The 17,984-nt window shown below is 47.7% G+C and overlaps 1 protein-coding gene across 2 annotated transcripts in view; it reads right to left on the bottom strand.

Annotated features, from left to right (window-relative positions):
- Positions 1 to 2,078: 2,078 nt before the first annotated feature.
- HLCS (holocarboxylase synthetase) overlaps positions 2,079 to 17,984 on the bottom strand; it is an 862,037-nt gene continuing 846,131 nt past the window's right edge. For both annotated transcript variants that reach the window (XM_085621286.1, XM_085621285.1), the window contains exon 11: positions 2,079 to 2,591. In XM_085621286.1, coding sequence (XP_085477412.1) covers positions 2,420 to 2,591 — 172 coding nt within the window. In that variant the 3' untranslated portion in view covers positions 2,079 to 2,419. The remainder of the gene's footprint in view (positions 2,592 to 17,984) is intronic.

The following is a 17,984-nucleotide window of genomic DNA, read 5'->3' as shown; positions in this document are numbered from 1 at the left end:
TCCTTGGTCGAGTTGAGGGGTTTCTACCAGGGTGACATGTGCTTCAATGGAAGCGTCACAGGGTTTTCTCTGAAAGATATCTATAGCGCAGCTACATGGGCTTTCCGCACACATTATTTTTTATTACAGAATTCGCTTAGGAAAAATGTACATTTACTTTAACCGAAATAAAGCAATTAAGAATCGCACACAAAATTCATACCAGAGGACACATGGGTAAGTAACTACTTGATGGACCATATTGGAGCAATATTTTAGGCCCGCTAAGTGTTATGAACATGGATTTGTGTATATAAAGAACAAACCTTGATTCAGTTAGTCTTTTTGAGCAGATTTGTAAAACAAATTGTAAAACCCCCTTTCCTGTAACTGTATTTCTAAAGCACATCATGCAACCCAGCTGTTCACTTGAGCCAATAGAAATAGAGAGAAGTTGATGTAGGAACTAGCAGAAGCTGCAACAGAGTGGGCTAATGCACGGACAGCAAGATGTTCTACTTCCTCCTCAACTTCAAGTAATTTGCTTAAATTCTCATAGACCGGAGAGTAGAGTTTGAACTCGTACAATGAAGAGCTGCCCTTGAATTTCTGAAGTCGAAATGGGGAAAGAATTTAAAGGAAATATTTTGAATCGCAGCAGAGTAATTAAAACCAGATTTCATAAAAAGTTTAAAGATATGGAATAAACAGACATGGCTTTGAAATGTATGAGCTTCATTACCAGAAGGCAGTGAAAAGAGAGAAGATATGATTATAGTGCTTAAAGACAAATATCATTCTTACAGCAGCCTTTTGAACGAGTTGGATGCATTCCCTGGCACTTTCACTTTTAGCAGCAGGGGCTGCTTTCCTGCACCACTTGCATGCCTTAGAATTGATTTTCTTCATTTAAAGGCACACGTGCAGCAGGTGCCCAAGATCCATAATTGTAGAGCAACATAAATGTGACGGGCAGAGATTCTGAATTAATCTCAGCATACTGCTTTGGGTTTCATTCCAGCTCATTGTTTTTATTTTGTGCCACTACAGATAGGGGCCACGTATGCAAATCAGTCTTGGTCCTGCTCGAGTCATAAGAGTGCAGCCAGTTCCACCAGTGTCCCAGACATGGACCCTATTCTCCCTGGGGCAGAGGTCTCAAGCTGCATCTCAACTATGAGGCCCAATAAGGCTGGAGCCGGCCTGGGGTTAATGCTGCTCGCCATTCAGAGAGGGCGTGGCCTGGCAGTGCAGCCAGGATTGGTCCTAATGAGGTAGGACCAAGGGTGATATACATAATGTTGGTCAATGTCTGTAGTGACATAGCTGGCAAAAGCACGATGGACTGGAATGCAGCCCAGGGTCAGTGTCGGGATTAATTCAAGCATTGCACATGTATTTGTTTTGTTTTTAAGAATTTTATGAAAGCTCTCCAAGAACCTTGGCTCTCCTCTTGCACTGTGTGAGCTAGGGGAGTGTAGAGGCAGCAAGCGGATAAATGGGTGGTTACATAAAAACGGGCACTCTGCCTCATTTACCCCCACAGGTGCTGCTGCACTACACGCACTGGAGCAACAGCATGAAAATATGCGAGCCCAATACCCCTGTGGTGCAGACGCAGCGATGTGATTCCCCTCTGTCATCCTCCACGCAATGCAAGAGGATTGGGGCCACCGTGCTCTTTTCGGGATGTAACTGGGAATTGCTAACAAGTATTTCATTTTTTTGGTCATATGATGATATATACTAAAACCCCCGGCCAAACTCCTACTTCCGCAAGGAAAAGACTTAGCCAGCCACACACCCGCCTGGCCCGGTCCCTGCTTCTGATCCCAGCCAGGTCTGGGGAGCCTCCCTTGGCCCAATGGACCCCGTCACTGGCACCCGGACCCTCACCAGGCCGCAGGACGGGTGCTCCCGCACCACATGGTCCGTCACTCTTGGTGCGTCACTTCCTGTTATCTTTTGTTCCATGATGCATCTACATACAAGAGTTCCAGATTCTTATGGTGGATAAAGCACCAGAACTCAAGCACTTTCAACCACTTTTAAAAATCCAGTGGACCTGGAAAAAATAAGCAGCGCAGTAAGGTCCCACAGACAAATTACATTATTTTATTTTTGAAAAGAAAACAGAATAAAACGTTTAGCGTGCATCAAAATTAACCCCGAGGTCTATCATAAAACAAAAATGAAATAAAAATTTCAATAATGTGGCCACCACCTTAAGGTTTACCCCAAATGCTTTTTGTTAAAAAAAATGTGTCTACTTTACAAGACAAGTCTTTGCTCATGCATCGAATTATGGAAGATGTGCTGGATAAAAATCCAGACTGACTATAACTCGGATCAGATGCCAATTACTATTGGCTGGTACATACAAAACGAGTCCCCAGGTAATTCAGTGCCGCTGCGCTATTGATAGTCCGCAGCCCTTGGGCTACTGGCGCTTTGGGATTATGAGGTTCTTCAACATGTCGAAGGAGTTGCCATCAGGGTGCACGGTGACTATGTCCTGGCCTTCCTGGCGGACCTGAAGGAAGCCCGAGTCATCCACGCCAACTATGGTTGCCAGCGGGCCATCCTCACTGCCCAGCCGGACCTGCTTCCCACTGCAAAGGAAGGTTGAGACATGTTAGACAAGAGCTGCCAATAAACCAAGCACAAACACCAAAGGAAACCGCGGCACCACAATGAACTCTTCTGAGAGGAGGTCACTGTGAGTGACTAGTAGATGGGAGATGACTCCGGGTCTGGTCTTCACACCACATCCCCCAGGCAGACACAACAAATGACTCCGCGTCACCCAGTCTCAAAACTTCCAACTGGAGACTGAAGTAGTGCGCCCCTTACTTTAACAGAAGCGATATAAACTAAGCATTATGAAGCACACGTGAATGTGATCTCGGAAAGAAATATATAACAACACAGAGAAAGCTCATGGCAATCATCAGACGGTAAACAAACGTGGGGGTATGATGTAAATGATGCAGCTTGGAGAGCGTCAGATGCATGCAGGGAGAACTCCCCCCCCCCCCCCTGTACTCAATGCTGCGCTTCCGCAAGCCGCCCACGCGCCAGTCCGCCCGCTCTTTCAGGGGTGTAGGGTAACACCTCTGCCTTCCAACGGGGGCTCCGACTCTCAACACCCGTCCACTCGGGGGGCTGTGCAGCGGTGCCGGGGCTGTGCAGTAGCATGGGGCTGTGAGCCCCTGGCATTGCTTCCAGAAGGCGCAGGGGTCCCGCCTTGCCTTAGGTACTGATGCCCTTTCAGTAGCGCCACTGCGCGCACCCTTAAACCATACCAGAGAGGCAGCGGCGCCTGGCCACACTTCTTGGCGCACTTGTAAGGTAGATATAGCCGCGCTCTTCGTTTCTTTTTCCCACACACCTGGCTCTCACCTCTCGCCGCAGCTTCCTGCGCAGAGCTGCGGGCTCCAGGGCGGCCATGGCGTGAATCCACACAGACGCCCACGTCAGCGTGCGGTGCCGTCGGCCTACCCCCAAGGATACCCCCGCACCTCAGAAATTGAAAGCAGCCCGTGTCCGCCATTCCGCATGAAACAATGGCCGCTGCTTACCATCAAAGGCCCCGACGTTCTGGGGGAACGTGACAACCAGCAAACCACACCACATTCATTTTATCTGGTGGTTTGGGAGAGCCCTGTGGGGATGCACAAAATCCGACCAGATTCAGGAAAAGAGGGGTATTAGAAAACTACATTTCTCATGCTGAGTGATGAGATGCGAGCGCCCTTCTCGGGGCCAAGCTTTCCTAGAACAGTGCACGCGCGCTGTGGGCTGCAGACTGTTCTTCACAGTAAGAATATAATGGGGCAGTGTTTTGAGGCACAATGCTTCATCACGCAGGAGACACACAGGAGCCGCACACAGCCACAGCCACAGAGCCACAAATAACGGACAGTAGGGCACGACTTGTTGGAGACACTCCCACCTGCGTTCCTAGTGGAAATGTAGGAAGAGGGCATCTCTGAACTAGAAAGTGTGTGTGCGTTTTTTCCGAACTTTGCAAAGTACAATGGAAACCATCGCAAAACAATTAACCCGTGTATATATCCTTACTGAACATTAACAAAATGTTTCTACATAGGAAACTCTACAGGAAACACTACCACCTCATTATAAGTTGAGTCTTAATAGGATTTGGGCAGAAACAGGAGTTTTGTGCTCTACAAGGCCCCTGGTATTACTGCAAGCAGGCGGACCGTGGTGTATTTCAGAGGCAAATCCTCCCAGTTAAACCTGGTGGCATTGGTTTCAGGAAAAAAGGCCAGAATTATAGGCAGAAATAGGTGGTGTTATTCCCCATTCCAAAGGGGCCTACAGGAGATGAGTTAGAATGTCCAACTAATGCTGCAACCCGAAATTACCAATACCACCTGGCAATTCTCACAGGTTTTGTAACGAAGGTCTTAGCAATCCTCTTCCCCGGAATGCCACAGCTCACAGGAAAGCTCTGGAAACGGTCAACTTGCAAGGAACAATTCTGCTTACCTCTCCCACCTGGGCTCTGTTGCAACAGGGAACTAAGAGGTGAAAGACCTCGCAGGAGGAGAAAGACTTGGCTACAGCGAATGGAGAATGTCCTAAACCATGGATAGAGTGACTATTGTGTGACCTTTCCATAATATAGCCACTGGAGAAATTACACTTCAGACCTACTAGACAGACATCAACCAGTTTGATGTACACTGACTAGAATATAACAAATTAGAGCTCACATGAGAGAAACATGCGAATTATGAAACCTCAAATATGCTAAGCTAGAAATGTATTGATAATGGTCACATGCACTCTAGCATTTACCTTACATTCACTGGTACATGCTCGAAATGTTGTGTTCTTTAGCTTTTTATACATCCCCTGGTGGGACTGGAAACTGCTTGGAGAGCTGTTTAACACAGCTTTGCGCACTCGTTACCACAAAGACAAATACACAGCAGATGGGTGCACGCTCTCTGTCCGCACCGTGAACAGTTCCCTTCTTGACAAAAGAGCCAATACGTGTTTTATTTCTATCCTATGAGAGGAGGGCTGGTGGGAAGGGTCTGACAATGGGGGAGTCCAGAGACCATTCACCATAGGGGTGACTCTTACTGAATATGCTACTTACCAGTATGCATCTGTTCTTGGCATGTAGGGCTGCTGACATTCATATCTGTGCATAGATCGCCGCCTAGTGTTGGGTCCGGATGATTGCACATTGTTGTCCTGGAAGAGTCTTCGAAGTATCACAAGATAGGTGGCTCCTCCCCTGGACTACAGTGCGCATGGGCATCCTCTCCATCCTCAGATTGTTTTTCGCCATTGTGGCAGTGATGGAGTAGATACCGTAAGTGATGACCATGCTATACAGTAATTCTGAGTGCTGCAGCCGCTACAGGCGCCGGGGAGGAGGGTGGGCGATATGAATGTCAGCAGCCCTATATGCCAAGAACAGATGCATACTGGTAAGTAGCATATTCAGTTCGAGGCATGTGGGCTGCTGAATTCATATCTGTGCATAGATTATATAGCAGTCCCTCTATTAGCGGCGGCTGCCCGTGCCAGCTGCAGCAGTCTGAAAAAGGGTCTTGAGAACAGCCTGTCCTACAGCTGCCTGCTGTTTTGAATGTACATCTACACAGTAGTGTTTTGTAAATGTATGTATAGTGGACCATGTGGCTGCTCTACATATTTCCTCTAAAGGAATATTCCCTAGGAAAGCCATGGACGCCCCTAACTTTCGTGTTGAGTGGGCTCTGGGAGGAATCGTTAATGTGCGTTTAGCTTTTTCAAAGCAAATTTGAATACATTTAACGATCCATCTTGCTATCCCTGCTTTGGAAATGGCGTTGCCCTTGTGTTGTGGAGAAAAGGCAACGAACAGTTGTTTTGTTTTCCTAAAATCCTGTGTTCTGTCTATATAGTACATGAGGGCCCTCTTTACATCTAGTGTATGGAGCATTCTCTCCGTGACATTTTCTGGATTTGGAAAGAAAACAGGCAGTTCAATAGTTTGATTCATGTGGAACTGCGATATCACTTTAGGCATGAAAGTGGGGTTAGTACGTAGTACAACTCTGTTTGCGTGAACCTGTATGAATAGCTCTTGAATGGTTAGTGCCTGGAGTTCACTAACTCTTCTCAACGAAGTGATTGCCACTAAGAAGGCTACTTTCCAGGTGAGGAATTGAATCTCACATGAATGTAGAGGTTCAAAAGGTGGACCCATCAATCTGGTGAGGACCACATTCAGGTTCCACACTGGTGCCGGTGGGTGAGTTAGAGGAATCACTCTTTTGAGTCCCTCTAAGAAGGCTTTGATGGCAGGCACCTTAAATAAAGAGAGGTGCTGCCTGTTCTGAAGATAGGCCGCTATTGCGGTTAGATGTATACAGATGGAGTTGTATGCCAGATTGCATCGGTATAAGTGTAACAGGTAACAGATGATGTTCTGAATGGATGCATCCAGCGGATTAATGTCATTGTTTTTACAGTAAATGACAAACCTTTTCTATTTAGCCGCATAGCAAGCTCTGGTCGTGGATCTCCTGGCCTCCTTGATGATATTCATACATTCTGGAGGCAGGTTCAGGTAGCCAAACTCTAAGACTTCAGGAGCCAGATCGCCAGGTTCAGCTGTTGCGGATCTGGGTGCTGAATTTCGCCATGGGTCCGTGTTAAAAGTTTGGGTGTGAGCCGCAGTCTTTGAGGCGGCACCACGGACAGTTCTAGTAACGTGGTGTACCATAGCTGGCGTGCCCACATTGGAGCAACCAGGATAAGTGTCATTGAGTGTTGCCGTAGTTTGCGTGCCACTAGCGGTATTAATGGCGCTGGGGGAAAAGCGTACGCAAATCTGCCTGACCAGTTCATCCATATCGCATTGCCCTGCGACTGTGGATGCGGAAACCTGGCGGCAAAGCTTTGGCATTTTGCGTTTTCCCTTGTGGCGAATAGGTCTATCTCTGGATGACCCCACTGCTGGAAGTACGGTTGGAGTACTGATGGATGTAGCTCCCATTCGTGCATTTGGTGGCTGTGTCTGCTGAGCAGATCCGCCATCTGGTTGTCCTTGCCCGGGAGGTGTTCCGCCATGAGGAACATGTTCCTCTGAATGGCCCACTTCCACATGCTCCGAGCCAGATGAGACAACTGTGGAGAGTGTGTGCCTCCCTGCTTCTGTATGTAGTACATGGCAGTCATGTTGTCCGTCCGGATCAACACGACTTTGTTGCACAAGTCTACTTTGAATGCCTTCATTGCCAGGAAGATAGCCATCAGTTCCAGAAGGTTGATGTGCATCTTTTGTTGCTGTGTCGTCCATAGTACCTGCACTGTGTAATTGAGTACATGAGCTCCCCATCCCTGGAGAGACGCGTCCGCTGTCAGTATCATTTGTGGAACAGGCTCTTGGAACGGTCGGCCCTTGCAAAGGTTGTGTGGATTCCACCAATGCAGAGAGTTGTACGCCCGACCGCTCACCACCACTAGGTCTTTCAACTGTCCTTGAGTCTGATTCCATTGACGTGCCAAGCACTCCTGAAGCGGGTGCATATGTAGTCTCGCGTGCGGGACTATGAAGATGCAGGAGGCCATCATGCCTATCAACTGCATGAACACTCGCGCTGGAAGGGAGTGTTGTGGTCTGAACTTTTTTATCAGCAGTTGCATGCTGTTGATTCTCGCTAAATTTGGCTGAGCTTTGGCAGCCAGAGTGTCTATAGTCGCGCCCAGGTACTGCCGTACGTGGGAGGGTTGGAGATGTGACTTTGGATAATTCAGTGAGAATCCCAGACTGTGAAGAAGGTGAATGGTGTGGGATATGTGGCTGGCACACTGCTGGGCTGACTTTGCCTGAACAAGCCAGTCGTCCAGGTAAGGGAAGACGTGAATGTGCTGTCTCCTTAAGTGTGCGGCAACTGTCGCTAGGCACTTGGTAAAGACTCTGGGCGCTGTTGTTACTCCGAAAGGGAGTGCTTTGAACTGATAATGCTGATCCTGAAGAGTGAACCTGAGATATTTTTTGTGTGATGGGTGTATGGGTATGTGGAAATACGCATCCTTTAAATCTAGTGTTGCTAGGAAGTCTCCCTGACTGAGTAACGGCAGAACCTGCTGGAGGGTGAGCATATGAAAATGCGCTGATAGAATGTATTGGTTGAGGGGGCGGAGGTCTAGTATAGGTCGTAAAGACCTGTCCTTTTTTGGGATTAAGAAGTACAGAGAGTACACCCCTGACCCCCGCTGTTCCATAGGCACGAGCTCTATGGCTCCTTTTTGCAGCATACTTAGTACTTCTTGCTGCAATAATGTCAAGTGCTCTGCGGACATAGGACGGTGTCTTGGTGGTATGTTGGGTGGATTGGATGTTAATTCCAGACAATAACCGTACTGGACAATTTCTCTGATCCACCTGTCTGTGGTGATGGATCTCCAGACTGGCAGGAACTGTTGGAGTCTCCCCCCGACTGGTGTTATGTGGGCGGGGGGCAGCGACAAGACGTCACTGTTTGTTATTGGCGGAGGACCTGGTGTTGTTGTGTCCTCGTCCTCTGCCTTTGGTGCTGGATCCACGATATCCGCCCCTATTGTTTTTATTATAGGTACTCTGGGTACCTCCTTTACTGTACTGCTGCTGGGACCCCTGACCTCTAGTTGCTCCTCTATTCCCGGGGCGACGAAAGGAGCCACTCCGAAACTGCTGCGACTGTAGAGCCCCCATAGATTTCGCAGTTTCAGTGTCCTTTTTAATCTTTTCTAGTGTAGTGTCAACCTCGGGGCCAAATAAAAAGTCTGGGTTGACTGGTTGATTCAAGATATTATTTTGAATCTCAGGTTTGAAGCCTGATATTCTCAGCCATGCGTGCCTCCGCAACATCACACTAGTGTTGATTGCCCTTGCTGCAGTGTCAGCTGCATCCAGTGCGCATTTGATGGACGCATTTGTAATGAGTTGTCCCTCTCTGATGAGGAGCTCCGCTCCATCTTTGTATTCATCTGGTAGGTGTTCTAGCAGTGTTTCTAGTGTATCGTAGTGTGACCTGTCGTATCGGGCCAGGAGTGCCTGAGTGTTGGCAATGCGCCAGATGTTTGCTGCTTGTGCTGCTACCCTTTTGCCTGATGTTTCTAGCACTTTGGACTCCTTGTCTGGAGGAGGAGCATCACCTGTAGTCTGCGAGTTAGCTCTCTTGCGAGCATTAGAAACTACCATGGAGTCCAACGGCAATTGACCCTTAATGTACATGGGGTCTCCGGGTGCAGGTTTGTATTTCTTCTCTATTCTGGGGTTCAATACCCGTGCCCTGGTGGTTTCCTTAAAGATGTCCTTAGCATGTTTAAGAACCCCTTTCAGCATTGGTAGAGTCTTGACCGTTCTTTCTGATGTGGAGAACGTGTCCACCAAGAAATCCTCCTCCACAGAATCAGAATGGAGTTCCACTCCGTGATTGGCAGCTGCCCTTTCAATGAGGGCGTTAAAAGCAGCAGTATCTTCAGTGGGAGATGGTTTGATATTGTAAAGATGAGTGTCAGAAGCATCTAGTGGGTCACCTTGGTCAGTAGGGTCTCCCCATGCTTGATCATGGTCTTGCTGTTGGTTATCAGGGTCATCATCCACAGGATAAGTGGTATCATCCCCAATATAGCCCTCTCCTGCATCCTGTTCCGAGTGTGTAGGAGAAAAGGATGGTGGTTCCTGATGATAGGTGTGGAATGTTTCTACAAGCACTAGCGTCGAACCTGATGCCAGTTTCCTTTTTAGTGGAATCTTGTAGGAGTCCAAAGCCTTCTCTGGAACAATCCTCCGCTTGCGGAACAACAGCCTACCAGTGTCGGCGTCGATAAACTGGTCCTGCAAGTCCTCGACATCGGTTCTTTCCGTGGTCACTGCTCGTGGTTGTTCGAGACTCCTCCTAAGTTCGAACATCTTCGGCAATCCAAACTTGATCGGTGCCGGCGCCGAGTGAGCTTTGGCGACTATGTGTGGTTCGGGACCTGTTTTTGGTTCGAGGGTTGCCCGTTCCCTGATGCGCTGTAGGGACTCCCACACCTGTTGCAACGTGAATGCAGACGGTGCTTTGGAACCGATAGGCTCTTTGGAGACAGGCCTCGACGCAGTCTCCGGTTTCCTCCCAGCCTTCGGGTTTTCGATCCGAAGTTTGGGATCGACGCCTGGTTGATTCGATATTTTGGCAGCCGCACTCTTCGGTGTGGACGTAGTCGGATCGACCACCGTGACCTTGGTGGTCGGTGCTCCAACCTTCGGTGCCATAGGCCGTTGCGTCCTCTCGGGACCGAGGGCCTTCTTCTGTGTCTCGGTGCCGAAGCCCTTTTTTGTCCTCTCGGTACCGAAGTCCTTCTTTCTTTGGTCGGCTCCGATGTCCCTTTTCTGTGTCGACGGATTGGAGGGCTTCGATGCCTTCGATCCGACGTGAACCAGTTGCACTTTCGGTTTCGATTTGACCGGTGCTGGTTTTGGTTTCGCTTTCACTGAATCGAATCCAGTCTTTTTTGATAGTGTTGGCTCTTTTGAAATGTTCGAAGCCGGGCCTTCAGGCGGGGCTGTAGAACGATCCGACTGATCTTGGGTAAGGCCCGCAGGCGATCCCTCGACCTGAGCCTTATCAAGACTGTGTCCTTCGGCCTCCGCATCGACGGATTGGCCTAGCTCCTCGCCCGAGCTATCTTCCTCGGCCCCAAGGGCCTCATCGTCGTCTCCTACCTCGTCGACGACGTCTTCGTTCTCGAAGATCACCTCATCATCGTCGTCAGATCGGGATTCATGCTCCGAAGCATGGCTCGAGTCTATCTCTTCGACGCTCTCGACTTCCTCATCCTCTGTGCTGAATATGTTAACCGGGTTAGGCGCCGATTGTTTGGCCTCCAATCTAGCCGCCCGTCGATTCCGAAGTGTCCTCTTTGACCGGAACCGGGCGCAGGCCATACACCTTGACTCATCATGATCCGGTGATAAACATTTGTTACACACCGAATGGACATCGATGTGTGGATATTTCGCATGACATAAAGGACATCTCTTGAAGGGAGTCCTCGATTCCATCCTCGAACGTCGATCGATGTTCGGACCGAAACTAGGTCCGAGAAGTGTGAATAAATCCGAGAACCAGTCTAAATATTTGTCGATACCGAACACAAACAATACCGACGATACCTAAAGGCTTTTGGCCTTAAATAAAGTTTTCCTAACTTGAGCTAAGATAAGCACATCCGAACCCAATGGCGGAAAAAAACAATCTGAGGATGGAGAGGATGCCCATGCGCACTGTAGTCCAGGGGAGGAGCCACCTATCTCGTGATACTTCGAAGACTCTTCCAGGACAACAATGTGCAATCATCCGGACCCAACACTAGGCGGCGATCTATGCACAGATATGAATTCAGCAGCCCACATGCCTCGAACATACTGGTACTCCCTCACTCTGAATCTTCTGGTAGAGTCCACATCACAGAGGAGGGGCCGCCTGCAGCACTGCCCGGTTCTGATAGGCTGTTAGTAAATTTAAGTAAACAGACTCACTGCACATTGACTCAGAAGGAAGTGTCAACAGCGCAATGAGGGAGGGAGCCAGGGTAGCAGCTTGAGTATTTATTTGACAAGTGCTTGCGTGGGGAACGCCGATGAAGCTGTGCTAGCTCTGGAAAGTCTGTCTTGTGTAGTGGGAAATGCAGGACACAGTCCATCTAGCAATGGTGATCTTAACCCCACTGACTCACAAGGTCACAAACAGTTGCCAATATTTCATCCAAGTTAAACTGTTAGATGGGTGTGACGTAAAGGTAATGCTTTGTTTCCTTGAGGCATGAAAAGCATGGGAAAAAAAGTACAAACAAATTACCTCAGACGTGATACTCCGTCAATACCTTGGAGAAAAAGTGGCAAATGTTCCCAGGATTACTCTGTGCCAACAGATCATGGTGTATGGTTCAGAGGTAAAAAATAAAGTACAAGACAAGGCCTACTAGCAAGTGAGCAGGATACTATTGCTTAGCAGGGCCCAGTAAGAGAACATTACGTACGCGTTCTTGTACCATTCTCTTGTGGAGACCAGAAAGCTGCCATAAAATACGAAATAGGTGAAGAGATAGACTCGCTGCACAGGAATCAGACAAAAGGTGAGTGATGGCACATAGGTGGGCAGGAATCCAAATTAAGAGGTTCCTGTAAAGATGCAAGAAGTCTGAGAACCAGACCAAATTAGACCCACCGCTTCCTTCATTTTCTGAAGGAGTCTTGAAATCTGGGAGGACAGAGATATGCCATACAGGAACTTTCCTCTCCAATGCCATCCTCATCCTGAAACAAACATCTCGCCCCACACCAGCCGTGGTCTTGTGACACCACTAAAGACCGGATATCCCCAAGCTTTCACAATGCACTTAAGAACTTCTGAATGGATTTCCCAGGCTTCAGGAAAGAAATGGCAATGCCTGCTCTAACTATTTGCTCCCTGGTAGCAAACCTCTGTTCGAGTGGGAAGCTGTCCGAAACATGCCCATAGTGACGGCCAGCTGTAAAATGTCTAATGGCACTTGGAAGAGTTGGGAGGAATAAGTTTCTGTTTCTTTCGAATATAGAAGAGGGCCATAGTGTTGTCCATATGGACAATCACTAATCTGAGACTGCACACCAGAAGGAGGGTTTTAGGGTTGAAAAAACAGTTTCAGCTTCAACAGGATTATTTAAAGGTACTCACTGCCCCCCTTCCATAGGAACTGCCTATGCGAACCCAACAGCGAGCCCATTACTTGACCTCTGGTGAGTTGTCTGTGATAATGTGTGGCAGAAGCGGTATCCCACCAGAAGGTTGGCATCATGGACCATTCATCCCAGGGTTGACTTAAGGACTGGGTACAGTGGGCCAGGCTTGAACTGACCTTCCAGGAACTGATCCTGGTTTTCTGTAGGGTCAGATACAAGGGCTTCAGGTGGACTGTGATACTAGGGGACCATCTCAATACAAAACGCTTTTAGTACAATATTCATCTGAAACCACCAAAATAGCACGTCATTGTTTGGTAGGAAGTAGAACACAGCCTGACTGATGTTCAATAATCTTCGTAGGAGGAAACCCATGATCTCATAAGATTCTGAATATAAGGGCAAGGTTGGAATGTGCTAAATCCATTGATGAAACTTTGATTAGGTAAGTATTCAGATAGGCTTAGTATTGGCTCTTCTGCCGCAGCTACAAAAAGGTAACTATTGGGTCAGGATGTTGGTGAAGCGCTAGAATCTGATGGGTGGTATCCTGTAATGATAGTGTTGCTTTCCCAATGTGAAGCATAACAACTTCCTGTGTTCCTGCTGGATGAATACCTGAAAGTAAGTACACCCTCAGAGGTCCCTAAAATACAATTATTTTCTAGCCAGCTACCAAAGCCTGTGCCAAAGACAGCATTTTTAAATGCAGGGGGAAGACGAGATAAGATTGCAAAACTCCAAGAAAAGGCAATGTTGTCAACGCTTTTTCATTAAAAGAAAATAGTGGATTTTCCAAAGTGTTGCCTATTTCTATTGCTTGCTAAAAAAAGAAAACAATTGTCTAAATCCAGAAGTTCTGATGGTGCTGGCTACAGGAGACGTAGTGTGGTACTGGGCAACAATATATGAAAGCCATTTTACACCACTGAGAGGATAGGGACAGATGGGCTTGGGTGCCTGATCCTTGTTGGCAAGCATTTTGAGGTGCTTTCTTGGAATGTGACCTCTTCCAGATTTCCTGAGCATGCATGAAGATCTGGACGCTGGAGCCGAGGTTGCCACAAGAACACAGATTTCCTCATTCTCTAACAGTGTTTTAATGCTTAAAGCCTCAAAGGCCTCAGTATGCACCTAAAAATTCCAATGCTTGTGTCAGGGGCCCTGTACATGGCGGTTTTACCCTTCGCATCAGGATATACGTTTCTAGAGGAGACCTAGAAATCGGTCATTTGAAGCCTCTCCCATCTCTGAAAGTGCTGCTGGATGTTTAGCTGTGGACCCAAAGAGGCCAGCTAGTCTGGCTACAGCTGTGCCGAAAGACACAAAAGAGGTGGCACTAGGGCGGGCAGACCTTTGCTATCAGGGGCAGCAATGGGGACACAAGGAGGTGGGAAGGAGCTTTGGAGAGAGCTAGAGTAGACTAGTTGGACTTTAGTTTGGCATTCAAGGCATCCAAGACAGAAAGAGGAAGAGCCAGAGGGTAGCAGTGTACACACCTGGTCCTCACAGGCCTGGAGTGAGAGCAAGTGGGGGGAGGGGGCGTCACATAATCCTGTTTCTGCTGCTGCTCCAGTGTTAGAGAGGCTGCCCAAAACGCCTCTGCCCAATAGGTTTCATGAAGAGGGAGCTGTAAGAGAGGGTGCCAACAAGATTAGATAGGCTTTACTCCAGAATACAGCCTCCCTGAATCACCACGGTAGACCAAGAGAATGCCTCATTAACCATACCAGCAGGTCAGGACATGTTCTACTTATCACTGTGTTATGAGCCTGCAGCAATGCAGCCAGACACAGAGTTAGGCTAAATCGCACGGTGCCCAAGACTTTCATACCAAGATGGGGAGTCAGTCTCGACACAACACTACAGCAAAAAGGGGCTTTATTTCAAAGGTTTCCTTAGCTGCCAATCACGTGGTGTCCCTTCCCTGGACATCTAAAACTGGATCAAACAAACAGGTTGTAACGTAATGGAGCAAAAATATTTATGCAAACAAGTATTTTCAGGGTTCCTTGCACTACTTGCAAAAATAATAGTGTGGGTGATCTCTGATAGGGGAAAAGGGCCACTGAATAGGGTGTCTTAGTGCCGCAGAGGCAAAAACAGAGTTCAGTTCTGTGTACAAGACTTTACTACCAAAGTACCTCCTTGAAGACAATGAATTTCAAAGTCAACTATGGGATATGGCTGCCTTATTTGTTATTTTGATTTGTAAGCCATAACCTTTACCCTCTTGGTGTGTCATGGCACTGGAAAGGAAACTCTCACTGAACACAAGAGATCTAGACAGCTTTATTAAAGAGCCAGGTTGTGAGTAGTTTCCTGTAAAGGGGGAAACTGGAAAGTTGGCGAAGGAATAAAGGAAGATTGTTTCAATTATTTGCTGCCAAATATGAGAAAGATCGGCCCGCAGGTCTAGTGCGAGTGATGTGTGGGATGAAAGCCAGGCTGAGTTGGTCATCGGCATAACAGGCGTAGAGTGGTATAAGGAGATCTTCGTGTTCAGACTGAGTGCCCTTCAGTTACGCAAAGCTTTGGAGGCAAAGCAAAGGGTCTTAAATAAAGCTCATTTATACATAGAGAGCCAGTGGAGATTTCCAAGGAGGGGTGAGAAGAACCAGCATACAAAGACTGTAGTAATGAAGAGGAATGTTGCAAGGCAGAATTAAAGTGATGATCGATGTGGGACTTCTCAAATTATAGAGATATTCGAGACTTCAAAAGGAGAATATAGCACAGAATGCACTTAGTCAGAAGGAAACATATTGACATGAAGTGCTGCACAAGCAGTGGATGACCGACAGTGCGGATTTCTATTCAAATATACAGACTTATCTAAATCCGGGGCGCGTCTTGAGCAGCCAACATGGTGGATGCGCTTTAACAAGCTCTGCTCACCACCAGACATGTCCTGACCAATCCTCAGGTCAGGTGTATGTGAAGCCCTGACACAATCTTCTGGCCTGCAAGACTCCATATAGCATGCCACCCAAGACAGAACAGAGATGCTTGGAGCAGCTCACGCCCAAAAGTAACCTGCAGACCACACTGACTCTAGCATCTCCTGCGCAAGCTTTACTTCTTGAAGCATGTGTGCTTTTGTGGTACCACGGCTCCCACTGGAGTCCCGCGGTACTTCACAGAGGAGCTGTGCTGGGTCCTGCAGGAGGGCTGGAAATTACTAATTATATAGTTCTTGGCCCCCAACGAGCATCCCAAATTGGATGCAATGAATCCTGGTCCTGGTAGTTTGACATTCTATTGGCATGCTATACACCAACCATGATTATTCTCCTCTGCACCAGGCTTGTTGTGGAATGCGTCTCCCTCCCAGGGCATAACAAGATGGTTTGCTGTTAATTTTTGCAGCGTGGCCCTGCCACTTTCCGGGAAGCACCACCTCGCAAAAAAAGTGCTGAATGCTGTCGCAAATTTCTGCAGTCTGATGGCCCGTTTAGCCCTAATGCCAAGACTATGATGGGACGACAAGTATGCTGAAGAGGAGAGAAATCATGTTTGGTGTATAGCATGCCCATAGAAGGTCGAACTACCAGGACCAAGATTCATTGCATCCCATTTGGGAGGCTCAATGTTGCAGAGTGGGAGTGTAAGCTTGTTACATTGTAATTACCAACTTATCTCTAGAAATCCATAAGGTGCGGCACTCTCTCGACCACACAAACGGCATTTTACGTGAAAGTAGCCTAACTGTAGTCGCAAGCGCAGCTGCATAAATACCTTTGAGAGTAGAAACCGTGCTTGCAAAATGTAATATTCCATTCTATAAGTTCCAATTCATTAATCTGTATTCTGTGTTGGGATCTGTCGGTTTGAAATTCTGTTTTCAGCATAATATTTATACAACACGGCAACAGTTGGACACACTGTCCTCTGTTGTTTTGGTCACTGATTTTCTAGTTTGATCTCTGCTGTAGTCTGAATCCTGCTAAACTGCACGCAGTCACCGAATGCTCCGTGTAAAATGTATTTCCATTCATTTCCACTGCAGCCTCTGCTAGTTCGGGCCTTCCTTGACATGCAGTCCGGACTTCAGATCAAAACCCTCATTTTGTAAGGAGACTGAAGATGCAGAGGCCTCTATACATGTATGGCTGGTTGGTCGGTGTAATATATGTTTTTAATACTCATTAACCAGAAATATGTCCCGAGACTTAGCGTGTCACACTGCAGGCCTAGTAACCTAAATAAACTCTTTTTTGCTGTTTAAATCTTTTTATTGTCATTGTCATTTTCAACTTTAACGAAGCATTACAACAATAGATCAACAACACTGTATATCAAGAGAAAATACTTTGGCTTGTCAATTATTGAGGACACCGCGGTGATAGTAAATGCTTAATGCGTTCTGCGTGTGGGATGAACGAAGTCCACAGCGTTAGGACACCTGAATGAAAGTGTAACACATAGTTGTCATCATGATGTGTAGTTCATTGCTGATCTGTGTGCGGGGCAATGCATCACTGAACACTGGGCGTAGGGTTCAACAAAATGAGGACAAAATAACTCAACAAAGGGGTGGGGATAACCGCCCGGGACCTATAGCCACAAGGTGTTACATCAGGTATTTATCTGCTTGTAGTGTGCATTAGGTTCCTTTGATATGCCTGGCTGAGTAGGGATTAAGGGATGCTGCCCCACATGAGACGCCGCGGTAGCGATAGCAGTTTGTGGTATTAGAGCCGTCTAAGCTTCCGCCTCCTCTTGTGCATCCTCAGCGGGTGCATCCAATCCCCTGCAGAACGTTTACAATATCCCCCCAACCACTAGCTAGGGGAAACTTGCGAAGTACCAGCAGGTCTTCCCTTTGCAGAGCCACGCCCTCCGCCCTGGCCCAATTGAGCAAGGAGCGGCACCAGGCTTGTGCATGAGGTGCTACCGGCACCTTCCATCTTTTAGTGGTCAGGCGTTTTGCTTTGACTAGTCTCAGATCCAAGAATCGTGAGGTGGTCCTGTATTTCCTGCACCTCTTAAAGAGGTGCAAAATATATACCTACCAGTGAAAAGTGATGTCGCACATGGTGCAGCGGGCTAAAGTGGTCACTATGTCGGTCCAGTACTTTACCAGGGCAGGGCATTGCCACAGCATGTGCAGTAGCGCCGCAATGGGCAAATAGCATCTGGGGCATTCTGTGTCAGTGCAGTGGAAATACTTATTTATCTGGGCAGGGGAGAGGTATACTCGATGTAGAATAAAGTACTGAATCTGTCTAAAGCGTTGGTTAAGAGGAACGTGTGTCAGGCCTTCTAGTACTGCCGCCCA

This window comes from Triturus cristatus, chromosome 8 (genome assembly GCF_964204655.1).
Source record: "Triturus cristatus chromosome 8, aTriCri1.1, whole genome shotgun sequence".
NCBI classification, from domain to species: domain Eukaryota; kingdom Metazoa; phylum Chordata; class Amphibia; order Caudata; family Salamandridae; genus Triturus; species Triturus cristatus.
Note: the sequence above shows the minus strand (reverse complement) of the source record. Positions and strands in the feature narration are given on the sequence as shown.